General features: G+C 37.1%; 1 protein-coding gene across 3 annotated transcripts in view; it reads right to left on the minus strand.

Annotated features, from left to right (window-relative positions):
- ANO4 (anoctamin 4) overlaps positions 1–19,913 on the minus strand; it is a gene marked incomplete at both ends in the record, with an annotated part of 455,955 nt that overhangs the window by 68,824 nt on the left and 367,218 nt on the right. For all 3 annotated transcript variants that reach the window (XM_080810130.1, XM_080810131.1, XM_080810132.1), the window contains 4 exons: positions 8,731–8,791; positions 13,198–13,294; positions 14,373–14,507; positions 18,736–18,857. In XM_080810130.1, coding sequence (XP_080666256.1) covers positions 8,731–8,791; positions 13,198–13,294; positions 14,373–14,507; positions 18,736–18,857 — 415 coding nt within the window. The remainder of the gene's footprint in view (positions 1–8,730; positions 8,792–13,197; positions 13,295–14,372; positions 14,508–18,735; positions 18,858–19,913) is intronic.

Genomic DNA, 19,913 nt, shown 5'->3' on the forward strand with positions numbered 1-19,913 from the left:
TAACAATTAGTTAAGAAAGAATAAATGAAAGGCATCCTAATTGAAAAGGAAGAAATAAAACCATTACTACTTGCAGATGACACAATATAATGTATAGAAAACTCCAAAGACTCTAGTAAAAAATGGTTAATAAAAAAATTAATAAACAAATTCAGTAAAGTTTCAGGATATAAAATCAACATATAAAATTTATATAATACATAAATGCATCAAAAATAATAAAATAGATAAGAATAAATATATAAGGAGTTTGAAAAATCTGTACACTGAAAACTGTAAGACCACTGATGAAAGAAATTGAAGAAGACACAACTAAATGGAAAGATGTTCTATGTTCATGGACTAGAAGAAATATTAATACTTTTAATATGTCCATAATCTACAGTTCAATGCAATCCCTATCAAAATTCCAATGGCATTTTTCACAGAAACATAAAAAAACTCCTAAAATAATAAGGAATGGCAAGATACCCTAAATACACAAATCAATCTTGAAAAAGAAGAACAAGGATGGAAGCAGCACTCTCCCTGACACAACCATATATAGAAACTCTGAATTTTCATTAGAATAAGTTTATGATCTCACTTATACATGGAGTCTATACACAAATAAAGAAACAAAACCCCCAAGTTCATAGATACAGAAAACAGATTGTGGTTTCCAGAGGTGGGCAAAATGAGTCAAATGGTATAGATTTTTACTATAAAATATACATATTTTGACTATATAATATAAAACTATAAAATAAATGTCCTAAGAATATAATATATAGATAGCATGGTGTCTATAACTAACTAACAGTATGTATTGTTAGTTGCTAAAAGAGTAGATCTCAAAATTCTTAACAAGATAAAAATCTGTAACAATGTGTGGAAATTGATGTTAGCTAGTGTTATTGTGGTTATCATTTTGTAACATATATAAATATTGAATCGCTATGTTGTATACCTGAAACTAATATGTGTCAGTTATAGTTAATAAAAATGATTTTTTAAGAGTACACAAATAGATCAAAAAAAAATTCCAGATGTAGATCCACACATATATGAACAATTGATTTTGAAGAGGAAAAGGATAATCTTTCAGCAAGTGGTACTGGAACAACTGGCTATCCATTTTTGCAAAGAAAAAGATCTGACCTTTACCTTTTATATAAAAATCAACTTGAAATAACTCATGAACTTAAATATATGAGTTAAAACTATGAGCTTTTTATGAGAAGACATAGAAAAAACTCTTAAAGACCCTGAGTTTGGGAAAGATATCTTAAATAAAAAATTAAATGCACAGACAGAAAAGAAAAAAAGTAAAACCTTTTACTTTTTCAAAAGACACCATTAAGAAAAAAACAAATGTAAGCCTTAAACTGGGAAAAATATTTGAAAAAAATACATAAATAATGCTTTTAACTTAAAAATAAGAAAACCAATAACAAATGGGCAACAAACTGAACAAACACTTCACCAAAGATGGGCAGATTTGAAATAAACTAATGAAAACATGTTCAACATCACTAGTCATTAGGGAAATGCAAATTAAAATCATACTGAGACACTACATATCTACTAGAATTACAACAATGATACAGACTGATAATTCCAAGTTTGTGAGAATGTGGAACACCTGAACTCTTACATAATGCTGCTGGGAATGCAAATGATACAGGCATTTGAAAAACAATTTCTTATAAATTTGACTTATCCTAAGATCAAGCAATGCTACTCCTGGTTATTTTCCCAAGAGAAATGGATATAAAGACTTATGCAAATATGCAAAAAAATTTTAATATACAATGATTCTAAGGTTTATTTTTTAAGAGCTAAAAGCTGGACTGGAACCAAATATTCATTAATTAGTAAATAAATATGCACCTTTTAGTATATCCAGGCAGTGATGTACTATTCTGTACTAAAAAGGAACAGACTACTGACATATGCAACAACATAAGTGAATCTCAGTCACATTAACCTTAGTGAAAAAATCCAGACACAAATTGCTAAATACTGAATGATTCTATTTGCTTGAGATTCTAAAACAGGTGAAACTATAGTGGTAGAAAGCAGGTTAGAGGTTGCCAAGCAACTCACTGTAAAGTCATGAAGAAATTTTCTGGAGGATAAAAATGTTCTATTTCATCATTATGGTGATGGTTAAATGACTATGTACAATTTTACAAGCTATGTCAAATGTATATTTAAAGTTGCTGGATTTTATGTAAATTATACCTAAATAAAGCTGATGAAAACTTCCCGTAATCCCCTCACCCAGAGAAAACTACCATTACTATTGTGACATAATCACTTTGTTTCCATTTGTATTTAATATACCCAAAGTCATATTTATTTATGTACTTTATATCCTGTATTTACCAATTTTTAAAATACAATCTTTGTGTTCTATTACTTGCTTTGAAAGACTCATTTTTTAAAAAGATTTTTATTTACTCATTGACAGAACAACACCAAGAGAAGGATACAAGCAGGGGGTGGTGGGAAAGGGTGAAGCAGGCTTCCAGCTGAGCCGGGAGTCCAGTGCAGGGCTATATCCCAGGACCCTGGGACCAGGACCTGAGCTGAAGGTAGTCGTTTTAATGACTGAGCCACCCAGAGACCCCATGAAAGACTAATTTTTAATGGCTGCTTCTAATTCCTTTAGTGATTCTTCTATTGTTGGATATTTATTTTGCCTATTATAAATAACTGAAACTAGGAAAACACCTTTATGTATAAGGTTTTTGTTCTGTGATTTAGATCTTTTGTAAAGCTGAATCTGCATAATATTTTGACTGAATATTGGAACAGCCTTCTAAGGGACGCACTTTCACTCCTCTCTTGCTGTTGCCAGAATTACTTCCCAAACACAACTGATGATGTCACTCTCCAGCTTACAACTTCAGTTGACCTTCTGTTGACTACAGAGTGAAGACATGGTTCCCTGTTGAAACACAAATGTCTTACTATAAACAAACCTCAGCCCTCAACATACTCTATGTTACAGGTTGAACCGTGTCTCCCATAAAAGATATGTTGATGTTTCAACAAAGCCCTAACCTCAGAATATGACCTTATTTGGAAATAAGGTAATTGCAGATTAACTACTTAAGATGAAATCATACTGGAGTAGCATGGGTTCTTGATCCAATGCGATTTAGTGTCCTTGTAAGAAGATGGCCATGAGAAGACACAGAGACACAGGGAGGATGCAGGTGAAGATGGACACAGAGATTGGAGTGATGTACCCACAAGCCAAGGAGTATCAAGGATTGCTCACTGTCTTAAGAATCCAGGAGAGAGACATGGGACAGTTGACCCCTCAGGGCCCTCAAAAGGAACTGACACTTTTCATACTTTGATTTTTGACTTCTAGCCTCCAGAACAGTGAGAGAATAAATTTCTGTTATTTTAAGCCACCCAATTTGTGGTCCTTTGTTACAGCACTCCTAGGAAACTAATATATACTACATGTCCCTATCCCACTGAGTGACCTTCCTTTTCAGAACCTAGCCCACACTGTTCTCAGTTCAGAATGTTTTCCACACCTCCCTCCAAACCCACTCCTTTTCTTGGCAAACTTAAGACTTGGTTTCAGGATTTCCTTTTGGATGAAACCATTTCTGCTTTTCCTTTTGGCTTCAGGAAGCTGGCAGCATGGATCCTCATTTTCCCATTGTAAATAGGACTTGATATCCTACACTATAATTACCAACTCTCCTTCAACATCCAATGAGATTTTTGAGAGCAGAGATCACATCTTACTCCTTCTTGTATACTCACTCCTTCTTGTATATAAAACTACCAAGTGATAGTGAGAATGCACTGTCTACTGAGTCATGAAATCTTAACACAACCTACAAAAGGTGCATGACATAGAATACAAACTTTGGAATGACTTGAGTTAGGCAGACCAGATTGGGACTAAAATCCAGACTCCACCACTTAGCAGTTGCTGGGTAATCTTGGCCAAATTGCATAAACTCTCTGAACCTCAAAATGTTCATCTATAAGACAGAGATTATAATTTCTTTCTGGTGGGTTATAAGAAATAGATGAGGTGTCATATGTGACTACACCTACAGAACTAATAGGCATTTAGTAAATACATACATAGATATATTTTAAAATATATAATCACTATATTTTATTGGACATATATGTAAGTCTATAAAGATAAAATTAGTGTTAATATCTAGAAATAAAAGGCAATTATAATAAAACTTATTTTCAAAAATGAGAGATATTTCACTTACAAATTACCAATAGGACCATATAAAGAATCTTTGAATTTCCATTAAAATAACCACAATCTTGTTAGTTTGATAGGAGAAAACTGAGGACTTTGATATGTTTATTTACTGAAGGCAATTTAATTTTTGGCAATGAAAGTAAAAGGAAAAGAAAAAAGAAAAAGTAGGAAAAAAACCCAGAAATGAAGAAAAGAGAAAGATAATCTGATTCCTGACAAGTCTCTGCCAACATCTAGCTCCTTAATGACTCATTTTTTTTCCCTTAGGGAGAGAAGCTAATTTTGGCCATAATTGTTCTGTCTCTTGAATCTTTCTGAACAAAAATGAACATTGAGGAAAGAGCCACACTGTAGTTTGAGCCCAGAGCTCTAGGCTCACAGTATAACTTGAGGGTCCTCAGGAGGCCCTTCTATCACAAAGGTAGTAGAGTTTTGTCAAGCTTTTAACCCCACACAAAGGCCCTTCCCAGCTGCGGCAGACTGGTTCCAAGTGGAGCCCTATTTTTTCTCTGGTGAACACACAAAGCAAAAGGCAATGAAACAAACACATCAACCCCGTCCTTCAGAAGTCTTGTAAACCACTCACATCTGTTCTCAGCATCTCTGTATCCAACAATTTCCCAAAAATAAAGTGCATTTGTTTTCTTAAATGTAACTAGTCAATCATAAAAGATGAGTCTGGGACCATTAAACTGAGCTCCATTAGAACTGACACACTTTTATAGAATATCACCATTGCAAAACAGCATAAATGGAGCTTGGGACAAGTTTAAAGTCCTTTAAGTTTAGATCTCTGAAGCAGAAGTAAATAGGGTTATAAACAGTACATGAACTAGCAAGAGAGTGTAGAAGCTAAGATTCCCCAGTTTAACTCCTGGCTTTGCAACTTTCCAGCTACTTCCCCAGCTTCCTCATCTATCACATGAAGATAATTACAGTATCTTCCTCAAATGTTGCTATAAAAATTAACTGAGACGATACTGTATAATGCATAGGATTGTATCTAGCAGATAGTATGCCCTTAATAAGTAGTAGGCTATTATTATAGCTGTTATTATTGGCCATTCCAGATTTCTTTTTTTTTTTAAAGATTTTATTTATTTATTTGACAGACAGAGATCACAAGTAGGCAGAGAGGAAGGGAAGCAGGCTCCCTGGTGAGCAGAGTCCCAATGCAGGGCTTGATCCCAGGACCTTGAGATCATGACCTGAGCTGAAGGCAGAGGCTTTAACCCGCTGAGCCACCCAGGCACCCCTGGCTATTCCAGATTTCTGCAAAAAGCATAGACTCATCTATAATAAAACATCTGGGGTAATTCGTCCTTTTTTTCAAACTATCACATTTCTGGGAACCACACAAGATTTAAGCAGTAAGTTGTCAACTAAGACAAAGCAATTCAGAGGATGAATTATTCCAGGCTTGCCTCGCCTGGAGTGGCCCTAAAATGTTCCCTTCTGCCCAAAGGTTATTACAGTACATCCATCAGATTCTTACTGGATACTCTCCAAGGCCCAAGGACTGTCAAATCTCTAATCCACCCACTTGCAACTCAGAAACTACTCAGCTTCATGTTCCAGGCAGCCACCACCAATCAATGAAGTTGGTAAGGATAAAATACAGCTATTTGTTATCACCAGAACAAGACACTACAACCTTTAAAGAAGGGATGTAATCCCCTTTATAATGGTGGTACTGGGTGAGGAGTAAGGGAGATGATGACCTCTGCCCTTTAGACAAATGTCGTTATACCAGAATTTCATTTCTCTACAGTCTCAGAAGATAAACTGGGAGAAGAAAACATTATTTCAGTCAAAATTGGTTAAATACTAAAGTGGGTAAGGGAGTTTAGTGTATAAATTCTTCCAGTAAATTACTCTCTATACATAAGAATAAGCTCATTACATAGTAGACCCATGGCCTAAAGCAGAGCTGCACAATGGGTATGAGAGGGATGATTATAGGTATGTAAGAGGTAACAAAACCTTCATCTCTTGGGACAGGTAAGGTAGAGGTACTTAGGACAGTATCATGCACATACTGTACATCAGTATGCTGTACAAATAGTATTTCATATGTGTGCCATGACTGGAAAAAGTTTGAGAATCACTGGTTTAGTAAATGAATACATTTTATAAAGTATCCTCAATTGTAACTATGGCAAAGCTTCAGCACTGAGTGGCTTATTATACTTCCATCAAGGTTACAAATATGAAGATGTTCTAGAAAAACCCTATATACGTTCTTAATCTGAGAGCTCAGTCCCATAACCAAAATTCCGTTATGATTAGCTTCCTTTGTTTGCAAGGGACAGAAATGCACATGCACTAAGGTATAGCACAGATAATGAGGGCTTTTCACAAGTACTGTCAAGGGAGGCAAGAATCCCAGGGGAATTAAAACACTGAGCCTATTCAGAACAGGATGCAGAAGCTAGCAGTTTGAGAGACTCCAGCCATAAGAGATTCTAAATCTTTATCCCAATATTCTACTAATAACATGACTTGGCTATGTTCTTTCTTTTTCTTTGAGGGATTGTCCTGCATTTTCTTCTAGTTGGCTACCAGTGAGCTTCTGGACCCTCCATAGTTTGCTGTTGCTTATTTCTAGGTTCTGGTTTCTCATAACTTCAACCTGTTCTTAATTTCTCCTGATCCCTGCTTCTACCTCATAGTCAATCTCAATTTCCTTCTTTCTCCCCTCTTCCTGTTCTGTCTGGATTTTTTCAGTGCCAACTCCTACTGTTAACTCGCTGTCTCTCTTCACACTTTTCCATCCACTTGTTGGAGAATAAGGCTGTGGGTGATCTTTCCATTGTCTTTTCATATAGAATCTTAGGTCTTTTTCCATGTCACTTATGCTATGGTTTGACTAAGTTCTTGGGTTCAATGCCCACTGACTGAGAGGGGCTGGAGTCACGGGTTTCAAGATATGTTCCTTCAACAAAGCTGTAGTGGGAGAGGCAATTTTCCTTTGAAGATCTCTAGGTAGGGAAGACAGAATATACCTAGAACAAGTCACCTCAGGAGGGAACAAGGTTTTTATGTTTTGAGTTGTCAAAGAGACCATTTATACATACTGTCTTAGAAAGAAACCCTTTTGATAATTTGCTTCTCTATCCCTTCTCTCTTTTCTTTTTCCCATCCATGCATCCATCCATCCATCCATCCATCCAACAAATATGAATCTGTCTTCAAAATAAGTGTATGAAATTGTCAATAACCATAATGATCCTTGAGGAACATGAACCTACTAGGGAAGATAAATTGTGTATGCATATCATTTTAAGTGTCCAAAGAATGCCAGAAATAAAATGTTACAAAGTTTGAAGGATGAAGATCACAATTCAGCTGGTCTTTGAAAGATAGAGAAGATATGATATTCAAACATAAAGAACAGACGTAAAAAACAACATGAGCCTAAGCCTTGAGTTAGCAGTTTTGTAACATCAAAACAGGTTCTGGCATTTTAAGTTCTAGAAGAAGTACATAATAATTGTGAAAAATTCAAACCAAAGTAAAAAAAATATAATGTAAAAATCTGTCTTTCATCCCTGCTCACTTACCATTTCCAAACTGGTAGGGGAACTTCTCTTCAAAAGTAACCACCATTAACTGTTTACTCTAACTTTGTCCAGACTCTTTTTTATACTACTAAATCAAAACATTATAATGATTTGATGAGAAAGAGACCAAGAAACCCATTTTACAAAGAAGTAGGTTAAGTACTTTCTTTGGGTTAAGAAATTCTTTAAGTGAATGTTCCATCATACCTTGTTATTAGGAGAGCTCTGGACTTTAGCTGATCTAGAAGAACTCAATTCTGTTTAAGTAGCTCTTGTTTTTTGGGGGGTCATTTTTTTAAAAGATTTATTTATTTATTTATTTGACAGACAGAAATCACAAGCAGGCAGAGAGGCAGGCAGAGAAAGAGGAAGGGAAGCAGGCTCCCTGCTGAGCAGAGAGCCCAATGTGGGGCTCGATCCCAGGACCCTGGGATCATGACCTGAGCCGAAGGCGGAGGCTTTAACCCACTGAGCCACCCAGGCGCCCCTGGGGGGTCATTTTAACCAAAACTGGAAGGAAGCCAGTGGTGGGCACTCATACATTAGCTGGATGAAAAGATTCTACTTACAACAGAAAGTCCTGTATACTTCTGTATACTTCTATGAGTACTTAGATCTTTACCACACTTTTTGACATACTATAAGGTTTATTTTTGTCTCTAACAGGAGGTGAATTTTACTTTAATAATGGGATGTTGATGAAATTGTTGAAGGTTTAAGAGAAATCAGATGTATTTCTCCTCTATGACATTACTTTTTAAATAAACTAAGTGTATTTTTTATCAGCTCATATCTAATAGAGTGGTCAGATGAAATTACTTGAGACTTTTCCTTTCATAGCCACATGACAAAGTCAGATTTCTGAAGGAACTTATTATAGAGCAAATAAGGGGAACTCAAATTACATGGATACAGAACACTTACCCCAGACTGCCATGAAAACAGCAAAGAAGACAGTGGCTCCATTGTCGAAGAGGTGGGTTACCTGGGAACATTATGAACTACAGTTAAACTAGTTTCTCATATACTATATTTCAATTCACATTTTTTTCAGGTTTTATAAAAATAAATGAATTTTGCAGGGTTTCTTTGGGAGATATTCCTTTTGGATCATAATCAAGAAGGGGGTTCATCCAACTATGAAGTAGTTTGGATATGCAAAAGAGAATTTGTTCCCTTTATGTTGGTATCACGTAGCTGAACATTTATCAGCAGCCCCAATAGTGCTAAGAACTTTCTTTTATGCAACATAAATACTGTTATAAGTGGACATATGGTTATACTTACTATATTTAAGATTAGGGAGGTATTATTGTTGCTGCTTTAAAGTCTTCTGATTCCTATTTTTAATGCCTCATTTATTCACTTTGAAAACATGCCTATTTTGTTTGCGTATTTTTGGGCAAACATTTTCTGGGATGCCCTCTGGATTTTAATATTACAAAGAAAAGAGAGCGGACCATTAACAAATTTCACTTCCACCTTTATTGAAGCTTCGGGTAATCACTGTATTTACCTATTACACATAACACAAAGACAGCTAGCAAAAACTTGATTGCTAGATAATACATTCTATCACAAACACTACAGCAGAAAGCAAAGATATTCGTCCTGCAAAACTGCTATGCTCATTTCCGCCTTCAGGATAAATCACACCAATGCCATGCTAAATTGAAATGATGACTGATACGTTCATAAAGCATAACCTTTTTTGGATGTTTTATAGCTCTCTATAAAACATACTTTACCATCCCTTGGAGAATGTGCCAACTATAAACAGGTCTTTTCCTATTATATTAGAGTGTGAAGTATTTCAAAATTTTCCAAAAGTTTATGCCTTCTTTTTGTTTGAACATAGGAGAGATGAGCAGCATTCAAATACCAAATGTAGATAAAAGGCAAAAGCTAATTTATTTCATATGCCAGAGGGAGTATTAAATTGTATTGTATATTGTATTAATGCATTGAGCATTAAATCAAGCCTGAGAGATTCAGGGTATGTGGTTGGTCTGCGCTCTCTATCAGGGTATTTGCAGGGAGTTGGTGGAAATTGTGGCCTGTACCATCAGTGGAGATGATGGAATGAGTTGTGGTGGTCATCGTTTTTGGCTGTTCACCTTACCTTTCTTCCTTATCCTGGTAATAGATGTCTCTCATGTAGGTCACTAGGGGGCAAGTGGCTCAAACAGAATCAATCAGAGTCCTTCCCAGGGACTGATAGACAAACATTTGGAGAGAGCCATTTTTCTGCTGCAGTTACTTGGGACTATGTGAATCAGGAGGAGTGAGTTAGTAAGGACTTCTGGTTCCTATAAAATGGTAAGTTAAAATAGATTGAGGGCTCCCTTTGCCAAAATAAACCCTAGAGAAGCAATATAGTAGATTCTGGGAACTAGCAAAACACAAAAACAAACACTGTGAGAAACCCCAGGGGAGATGGAAAGTTGCCTTGAATTAGTGTGTTGTGTGTGTGTGTGTGATGGAGGTGGTGGTATACAGGGAGAGTTAGTGGCAGTTTCCAAGCCGACTGGGAGCTTAGCTTGGAGCAATACACAAGTTCTACTCCAGCCTCTCCCTCAGTGGTCATTGGACAATTAGTGTCTCCTACCAAATCAGCTACAACAGGCCAAACCACAGGGGCTGGTTCTTGGGGTAATATCAGGGATGTTCAGAGTTCTGCCTTATTGAGGAGATGAGAAGGTGCAGCCTGGCCACAAGCTGTCCTCAGGTATTCTCTCCTCAGTCCAGGTCCTCTTAAACTCCAGGACTGGTAGATTACAGTCAAGGGAGAGCGGCTTCACCCAAATCTGTTTTATTCCTGGCTGAGTTAAAAATGAAACACTGACCAAACAAGTCCTCTGAAAAAGTGCAGCACACAGTGGTGCCTGGGGCACACTGTCTTCTCCTTCCTGTAAACTCTCCAGGTCTGAGAGCTGAGTGCCTGGCCTCTGACCATTACCCAGAATGGTTGACACCTCCAGGAGAAAAACATGCACAGGTCAAAATAATGAAGTATGGGGGGGAAGACAGCTGACTCCAAAGAATTCCAAACTAGGCAATGCATATGTTCTGAAACAGACATTCTGTAACCAGTGTTACAGCAATGTAATCAGCAGACCAAGCATTTTTAAAAAGCATAAAAACATGCTTAAAGAGATGAAGAAGATATAAGACTCATATTGTGGCAGTCAGCAGCCACCTTCCCGAACATGTAAGGAGAACTTCTCTGCAGAAGGATCATGTGGACAGAGGGCCAAAGAGAGACATCTGAGGCCTGGAGGACCAGTTTAGGCCTTGAGGCCCTTGTTCTCAGACAGCGTGAGCTATTCCAGTGTATTTTCCAGTGAAATGAGCCCATAAGTCCCTTTCCGCTTATGCCAATTTGAGTTGGGTTTCTGACCTTGCAAATGTAAAAGGTGGAGATAAAGCATTCCTGACCAGCAGAACAGCCGTTGGTTAGAGTGGATCTGGGCTCTGACTGGATTTAATATCCCTGTGTATCCTCAACCCCATGAAGTTTGTTTAGCATTTCTAATAAGAGCTTCTAAAGGAAACTACAGAACTTCAATTCTTTCATCTGAGACTTTTTTTTTAGCTTTTATTTTAGTAAGTTTTTTAAGGCACTACCAACTCTAAAATCCAGAATATAAACATCTTGTAGCCTCAGTATGTCACAATGATTATGTTTTGTAGTCAGATAAACCAAGGCCTAGCTAATTATTTCTGTGTGACCATGGATGAGTAATTTTACCTCTGAGTAAAATGAGAGTAATAACATCTATCTTGAAGTTGCTGTAAGGATTAGAAATAAAATTTAGGTTGCCTAGCTACTTTTATATCTATAGCCTAGCTATTATTATATTCATGATTATTCTAGATCTTACGTTCAGTAGGATAACTGCTTAACTACCTCCTATAAAATTGAGTACTCTGAACTATCCATGATGATCCTTTTAGGGAATTATCGTGGATCTCTTAAAGAGAGAACTTCATTCAAGGCATATCTTTCCATGTAAAAAACAAATATCCCCAGACAATAGTAACAAAAAAAGACTGAGTTTCTGAGATTCCAAAAAACAGAATTCTTGCACCTGAGTCATTCAAGCTCAATGATGATCTCATGATCTTTAAACAAGATTATATTACTGAGAAAATTCTTTTGATTCTCACCAAATCTGTATTTCTCAAGCTCACTCTGTTAAATTTTCCTCACTCACTCGGATCTATCTGTACATTCTCCGAAGGTGGGCAGAGTATTTCATGCGTTTTCGGTCTCCTGCAGCATGTATGCACATCTTTCTAAGATCACAGCTGCCTGCTGTGGTTTGGGCTCTACACACGTAGACTGGCCACCTGCAATGCTATAGATATCATGGATGGGTGGGCTCCTGGGTTGCCTCTCAAATGTTCTCTCATTTAAAACGAGCAAAACTCTGCCATACCAACAGTGTAATTAGATAGATCTAAGCTGCAGGGATTGCAGACATTCAATAAAGTCTGCCAACCCTTTTTGTATCTGAAATCAGGGCAAGTTGACAGGTAGTGGTCTTGGAAAAGTCCTCAACAGCCTATACTCCAGCTATTGCTTTGTATTAGTGACCTGGCCCATAAGTTAAAAATAAGGAATTCTATGAATGTGTCTAAAATTTTAAAAAAGTAAGGCATAACATGAAGTAACATATAATAAACATAATGATGCTATGTATTTGTTTTTTTTTTCAAATTATTTTTCCATATATGTCTTATATTACTATCTTTTTTGGTCTTCATGACAAGCCATGGGACAGAGAAGGCAGGTGTCACTGCCAGCATTTTAGAGATGAGAAAGCTCAGCCTCAAAGAAACTGTCCATGTGCACAGTCAAGGAGGCATGTAGCTGAACTAGTCCTGAATCTAAATTTTTTTTGACAATAACAATAATGAAAGAGGAAGATGATGGTGGCTCTCATTTGCTAAGATCTTACCATCTGCTGAGTACTTTGCTCAGTATACACTTTATAACAATTGAGTGAAATAAGCATCATGTTCTCCATTTTGTAGATAAGAAAACGATGGCTCAGAGAGGTCAATAACTTATTCTGGGACTGACAAGTGGTAAAGAGCAATGTCAAGATCTGAGTCTTTCTCTGACTCCAACAACTGTACTTTTTCAGTACGCACACTGCAGCCTCCTCTGATGAAGATCAGAGCTAATACATTTAAAATACATATACAGTAAAAAACATATTTGAATTAGAATGCCAAGTGATAGAGGTAACGTTAACTCTCTCCTACAACATAAACTCGAGACTCAAAGGCTAGAAATGACAAAGAGAATATAGTTACCCTCTGTTCCTTGGGAAAATGTATAAAAAATTCAATCTACCTAAAGTGCCGCAGATTTGAAATTACCTTGGCATAAACACAGCTGTCTGACAGCCTCATGAATGGACAGTATTTATCGCACACAGGACACATGATGATATCTGTAGCTTGGCAGACTTCTTTACTGGAAAAGAGAACAGAAAAGGACTGCTTTTTAATGACATAAGAGCATGTTTTCCCCTCCAATTTCACCAGAGTCCTTAACCACTAAATAAGACCCAGTAGATTATTGTCCTTACAATCTTCCTAGCCTTATCTGTTATTAAAGTAAACAAGTGCTTGCACATTTTAATAATTTGATAAGCCTACTTATTTATGACGTTGTTTCTTGGTTTTACATTTTAAAAAGTTACACTCTGAAAAATACATGAAGAATAACACCGGATGTTATAACCTAAATGAAACAAAAGTCATTCACAACACTGTAGAAATTTGAAGCAATTTCATACTGAATTATAGGAGCAACCAGGTACCTAAAAGTGCCTGCCTCAATCTCCATGTGCATGATACGTGAAAACTAATAATGGAGGGATAAATAACAATGTGATGCATTAGTTCTATGGGAAAACTACATCCCCATTAACAATTCCACCAGAGAGTAAAATATTTTTACAAGTGGGAAAATCAATCAATCACTTTTACTTTTGCAATCTCTTTTAAAAGCCACTTTTATTATTTAAGATCATTGTCCAGCCTGGCAACAAAATCTCTATGAATACCTTAAACTATATTCTGGTGAGTGAGCTACAATAATCCTCAACACTGAATCATTCTCAAGACCTCAACAAGTTGGTAAGATGTCTTTCTGGGTCAGATTTAAAGGGTCCTTGTAAAAACACAGAATTCATAAAAAAAGGATTATTAGCCCACTATTTTGCAGGATTAGCAAAAAGAGAAAAGGTTAAAAAGTCAGAAAGAGAGCAACTTTTACCCAGTGAATGAAAGCAATTTTTTTTTTTTGGTGGACACAGAGTAGCTTATATGCCCATAAATGTAAATTTTGCTTCCCTGGTAACTGAAGATTACAGCAGCATGGGCAATGAATGGAAGATCTAGTAAACTGAGCCTTCTGAATTTTTCCCAGGAGTGACTGAGAATGAAGTTAGACGGAAAAGAAGTCCTACAATCTGGGAACATCCCGAAAGCACCACCACCCACCTCCACATAGAAGCAAAGGCAGGCTTACCCAGAGCTCCCCGTACCTGACTTGGCAGTGATCCAGAGTAATGACTCCATACAAGAAGACAAACAATCCAATGAAGGCTGCTGGGAAGAGCATGCCAGTGTACCAGCCCAACCAGGCAAAATACAACCCAATCTTCTCTCCAAAGTACCGCCTGTTTAAGACACAGGAGCCTCACAAATCAAAGTGAAGTGTGTAGAGTTAGTCATTATAATACTTTGCTCAGTCATGTTACTTTGTAGTGGCCTTGCTGATAACACAGGGATCCAAGGGAATAGAGCACTTGACCAAACTAAGGCTCCGGCTTTAATTTCTTCTCCTATCATTATATATCAGAAATAGAATGAACCCTTCCATAAAAGAACACAATTTTATACAAGCTTGTTCTGAGAACACAGAATAAACCTATGCCCATTTGGGAAGATACACTTACAACTACAGAACCAGGAGAATCTGAAGTGTTGGTGACAACACATCATCTCATCTTTGCCGTTTCTGAGTGTGTGCTTGTAACACATGTATTATCATTACATATATCTTTAAAAATAGGAAACAGAGTTATTATGAAAAACTGTAAACACCTCTTTCAATACTTTGTAGCTTTTTAAGATGTTTATAATGCTTGAATCAGAAGATATTAGAAAGAAAAGAACTCTACAGAGATTCAAAATGATTGATACCGAGAGCAACTTTTCTTTTCTAAGTGATGATTTTTCACAAGTTTCAACGTCTACCTCAGTAAATATTTTTCTGCGACTAACCAGTCTGCCTAGTGCCTTGAGGTGTACAAACTTAAGGAATGTTCAGGGAATTCCTTGCTTTTAACACCATTAATAATATAATTGACTTATGTTAGAATACAACCCAAATTGTGCTTTCTATGCCTCTCAATTGTTATATTTCATTAGTTAGAAGTTAATTACTTTTTATTCTAATATAAGAATATTCTAATTTTTTTTCATTCTCATTCTAAATAAATGTTGCTGACCACCTGTTTCCAAATCCTGGCTTCTGTTTTCCTCTTGAATGTCCAATAATTCCCAAAAGCTCTGAAAGGTGGACTAAAGATTATTTATCCTATCTTTCACTGTGACCCAACAGAAACTTGCCACTCTCTGAAGACTTTTCCATTGTACATTCAAATAAACAGATAAATTCTTTTATTCATCCAACAAATAAAAAAACAAGTTTCATTTGACAAATATTGTGCTAGGAACTGAGGATACAAAACCAGTTTGGTCTCAGCTCTTGTGCAACTCACAGGCTGACAGAGTAGACAGACATCAATCAATTAAAGAAATAAGCTTATAATTAGAACACTGGGAAAAGGGCTACAGAAGGAGAGGAACACAATTCCCCAAGTATATCAACCAAGACCATGTGACCACCCTACTTGGGGAAGACTTCTATGAGGAGGTGACTATTAACTAGGTAGATGGGGGACAGGAGCAAGTGTTTCTAGCAGAGGAACCATAAGTATAAAAGACTCTGTGGCGGAAGGGACCAGGTGAAATAAGGGCAATGTGCCCAGAGCACCGATAACAAGAGATGGGCTGATAAGGCAGGTGGAGGCTGGGCCTTGGTGGGTCTTATAAACCATGCTAAATGCATTGATCCTTGTCTTGAGAGAATGGAAAAATCATAAGAGAGTTTTAACATTCAAAGGACATGATCAGATTTAATTCCAAAAAATAATCATTCTATTTTTTTATTATGTTCTGTTAGTCACCATACAGTACATCATTAGTTTTTAATGTAGTGATCCTGATTCATTGTTTGCATATAACACTCAGTGCTCCATGCAATACACACCCTCCTTAACACCCATCACTGGGTTAACCCATCCACCCACCCCCTCCCCTCTAAAACCCACAGTTTTTTCTCGGGGTCCATAGTTTCTCATGGTTTGTCTCCACCTCTGATTTCCCCTCCTTCATTTTTCCCTTCCTTCTTCTAATGTCTTCCATGCTATTCCTTATGTTCCACAAATAAGTGAAACCATATGATAATTGACTTTCTCTGCTTGACTTATTTCACTTAGCATAATCTCCTACAGTCCATCCATGTTGTTGTAAAAGCTGGGTATTCATCCCTTCTGATGGCTGGGTAATATTCCATTGTATATATGGACCACATCTTCTTTATCCATTCGTCTGTTGAAGGGCATCTCAGCTCTTTCCACAGGTTGACTATTGTGGTCATTGCTGCTATGAACATTGGGGTGCATATGGCCCTTCTTTTCACTACATCTGTATCTTTGGGGTAAATTCCCAGTAGTGCAATTGCTGGATCATAGAGTAGTTCTATTATTAATTTTTTGAGGAACCTCCACACTGTTTTCCAAAGTGACTGTACCAACTTGCATTCCCACCAACAGTGTATGAGTATTCCCCTTTCTCCGCAGCCTCTCCAACATTTATGTTTCTTGCCTTGTCAATTTTTATCATTCTAACTGGTATAAAGTGGTATCTCAATATGGTTTTGATTTGAATTTCCCTGATGGTAAAAAGATCACTCTATTTGGAGGGTAGAGAATGGATTGGAAGGGACCAGAGTAGAAAAAGGGAGACCAATTATGGGACAACAGCCATCATCCAGGTTATTAGGTGAAGGAGGCTGTATGGTCGAGGAGGTCCTGGGGTGTGGCCAGAATTAAGAGACATGGAGGAAGCAAAATCTGTAGGACAAGAGCTATTTAAGAGTTGATATTTCCTAGATACTCCACAACTTTGTTCTATTGGAAAATTGCTTATGTTTTTCATCTCCCTTCCTTTGGCCTATACAAATCTCACTCTCTTCCAGGCTCAGCTCTACAGAACCTTCCGCAGAAGCGCCAACCCATATCTATCCTTTCCATTTTTCCAAATTTTTATAAAACTAATCACCTTCATCACACATTTTACCTAATTGTGCATAGTCTTGTATTGTTTTCTAGTTGTTTCAAGTATGCAGAGCCTGTTTTACTGAAGGAAACTGAGTATCTCAGATATGGTGGCTTCCATTTGTCTTTGCCAATATTATTTAGCATCATACTAGAAACACAATGGGTAGTTAATTAATGCTCATTAATTAATGCTCATAAAGTCTTAATCAAAACACTGTCAAGGAGGGTGGATATTTTGCTTGCAGTGATTTTCTATAATTTTTGATTAGTGTAATCCTGTAATATTGGGACTGAGGCTGGGAAGTGCACTTACTTGTATTTTTTTTCTTCCTCCACTGTTTTAGCATGTATTGAGACTGGTCAAAAGAAAATAATCTCATCTCAGGAAATATTTTCCACTCACCCAGATTATCTGGATTATTTGTTACTAACACAAAGGATAGTACACAATTCATCAATGACCCTGGGTCAGTAGGAATAAATACCTAGTAACTAGGACTCTGGCAGGAAGAATGACTATCCAGGGAGACAAAATGTAAAGTGAGTTGTTGTATTATTTCATTTTCCTCTGGGCTCATTTTCTTAAGGGCACTAGAGAAAGTAAGCCGAATCCATCTGGTCTAGGAAATGAGACATGATTTTCTTTTTTATAAGGAATCCATGAAGTATGGATTATTGCCACCCAATCTTAATAACCAGTCTCTAAATAAGCAATGAGATGTTGGAGTATAATGTTGCCATGGCAGAAATTTGGACATAAATAGATAGTTAAAAAAACACATTTCCGGGGCACCTGGGTGGCTCAGTGGGTAAAGCCTCTGCCTTCAGGTCAGGTCATGATCTCCGGGTCCTGGGATCGAGCCTCGCATCAGGCTCTCTGCTCGGCGGGGAGCCTGCTTCCCCCCCTCTCTCTGCCTGTCTCTCTGCCTACTTGTGATCTCTCTCTCTGTCAAATAAATAAAATCTTAAAAAAAAAAGAAAGAAAAAAACACATTTCCACTGTACAATTATCATCGGTTAAAAGCTGATATTCTAATTTGACTTGCAGAATTAAAATAATCTTTAAAGGTTATTAGTTGAAAATTACAATAAGCCTGAAATTTATTAAAGTGACAGAACTCCATTTTTCCTACTGACATAGATAGTAACTAATATTCCATTTTTCACTAATATATGTAAGCACATCACATTTCTGCAATTGTTACAGATAATTTGTCAATAACAGTCTCATGGATGGCCTGCTCCATATAAAATCCTGTGGGAGGCCCAATTGATCTCACAGGCCCCTTCCTGAGACCTTTCTGGAGGAAGCACTATCCTCATCAGAGTGAGGTCTAGTTTACCGAGAATGACCAATGTCCTCTTATGAGCTCCCTTCTTGAGATGAAGCTAGATTTGAGTAAAAGCTCTGTAACTCAGAATTTTTCGTTGTCCCAGCTGACAGCCTGTCCTAATCATTCTGTGCAAGTTTTATATTTGCAATTGGTTAAGAACTCACCTTACAAGATCCAAAGGCTGGTATTTATACCACACACCCCAGGAGGCCCAGCACTCATAGAGCAGATGTCGATGGTTTTCCGCTCCATGGGTTCTAATGGAGTTTTTACTTCTGTAACTTCCCTGGGATAAAAACACCACCTCCGTAAGGTAAGATCCGGAAAAGCTGATAGTAATACTAGTCTTTTATGGAAGGAGTAGTGGTAGGGGTGATATAAGAAAGAAATGGATCCATACTATTGAAAGGAAAACAGCTAATGTGGACATAATCTTGTTGATGGTCGTATGTAGTAAAAAGCACATGCTTGCTAGGAATCAGGTAGGTTTGAGCTGAGTTCAAATTTAGTTCCACTACTTTTTAGCTAGGAGACCTTAAGCTCTCTGAGCCTTAGATTTCTAGTTCATTAAGGAACTAATAATTTCTGCCTCATTAGGTTTCTTTCATGGTTTGAGTGAATAAAGTGTCTTGCCTAGAGGCCATGCCCAAAACTTAGCTCTCTTGTCCATTTGTCTCAAGACAGGGTAGTTGGTAAACAGTCATAGCTGTATCTTTGCATTATCCATACAAAACCCCTAAAATACAAAAGACGGATGTAACCTCAAAATTACAACAGTTCAAATCTAATTCAGCCACCTCATGGGACAAATGAGGAGACCAAGGGCCAGACAGGTACAGGTTTTTCTGAGTTCAGTTAGTGGTGATGCTAGCTTCATAAACAGAAAAAGTACTTTCTGGAAGTGGACTACTTATTTACACTAACCTGAGAAGGTCTTTCTTAGTGGAAGGTGAATGAGGCAGAGAGACAAGAAACTCAGGTTCTAGCCTCAGCTCAACCAACAACTCACACAATAACTAAAGGGGACAACTTTTCTCTAAAACTCTATTTAAATTTTTAACATGAAACAAGGGCAACAATATCTGCCCTTCTTGCTTTTCTGCTTTTGAAGGTCATTAGGATGTTAAATAATATAATTATGTTAAATTGAGAGTAAAGATTCAGAAGTGATTATGTTACTATTGCTGGTATTACTAATTTGGAAGGTCTCTTCTCACAGAATACAGGGTTTTACTGAGATGTGCAAGCCAAAGAGAAGAGGCCTTGAATGACTCTATGTGGTTACAGAGCTGCATCTTCTCAGACATCTTCATACTTGCCACCTACTCACCTGCACAGATAT

This window comes from Martes martes, assembly GCF_963455335.1.
Source record: "Martes martes genome assembly, chromosome: 8".
Classification (NCBI taxonomy): Eukaryota; Metazoa; Chordata; class Mammalia; order Carnivora; family Mustelidae; genus Martes; species Martes martes.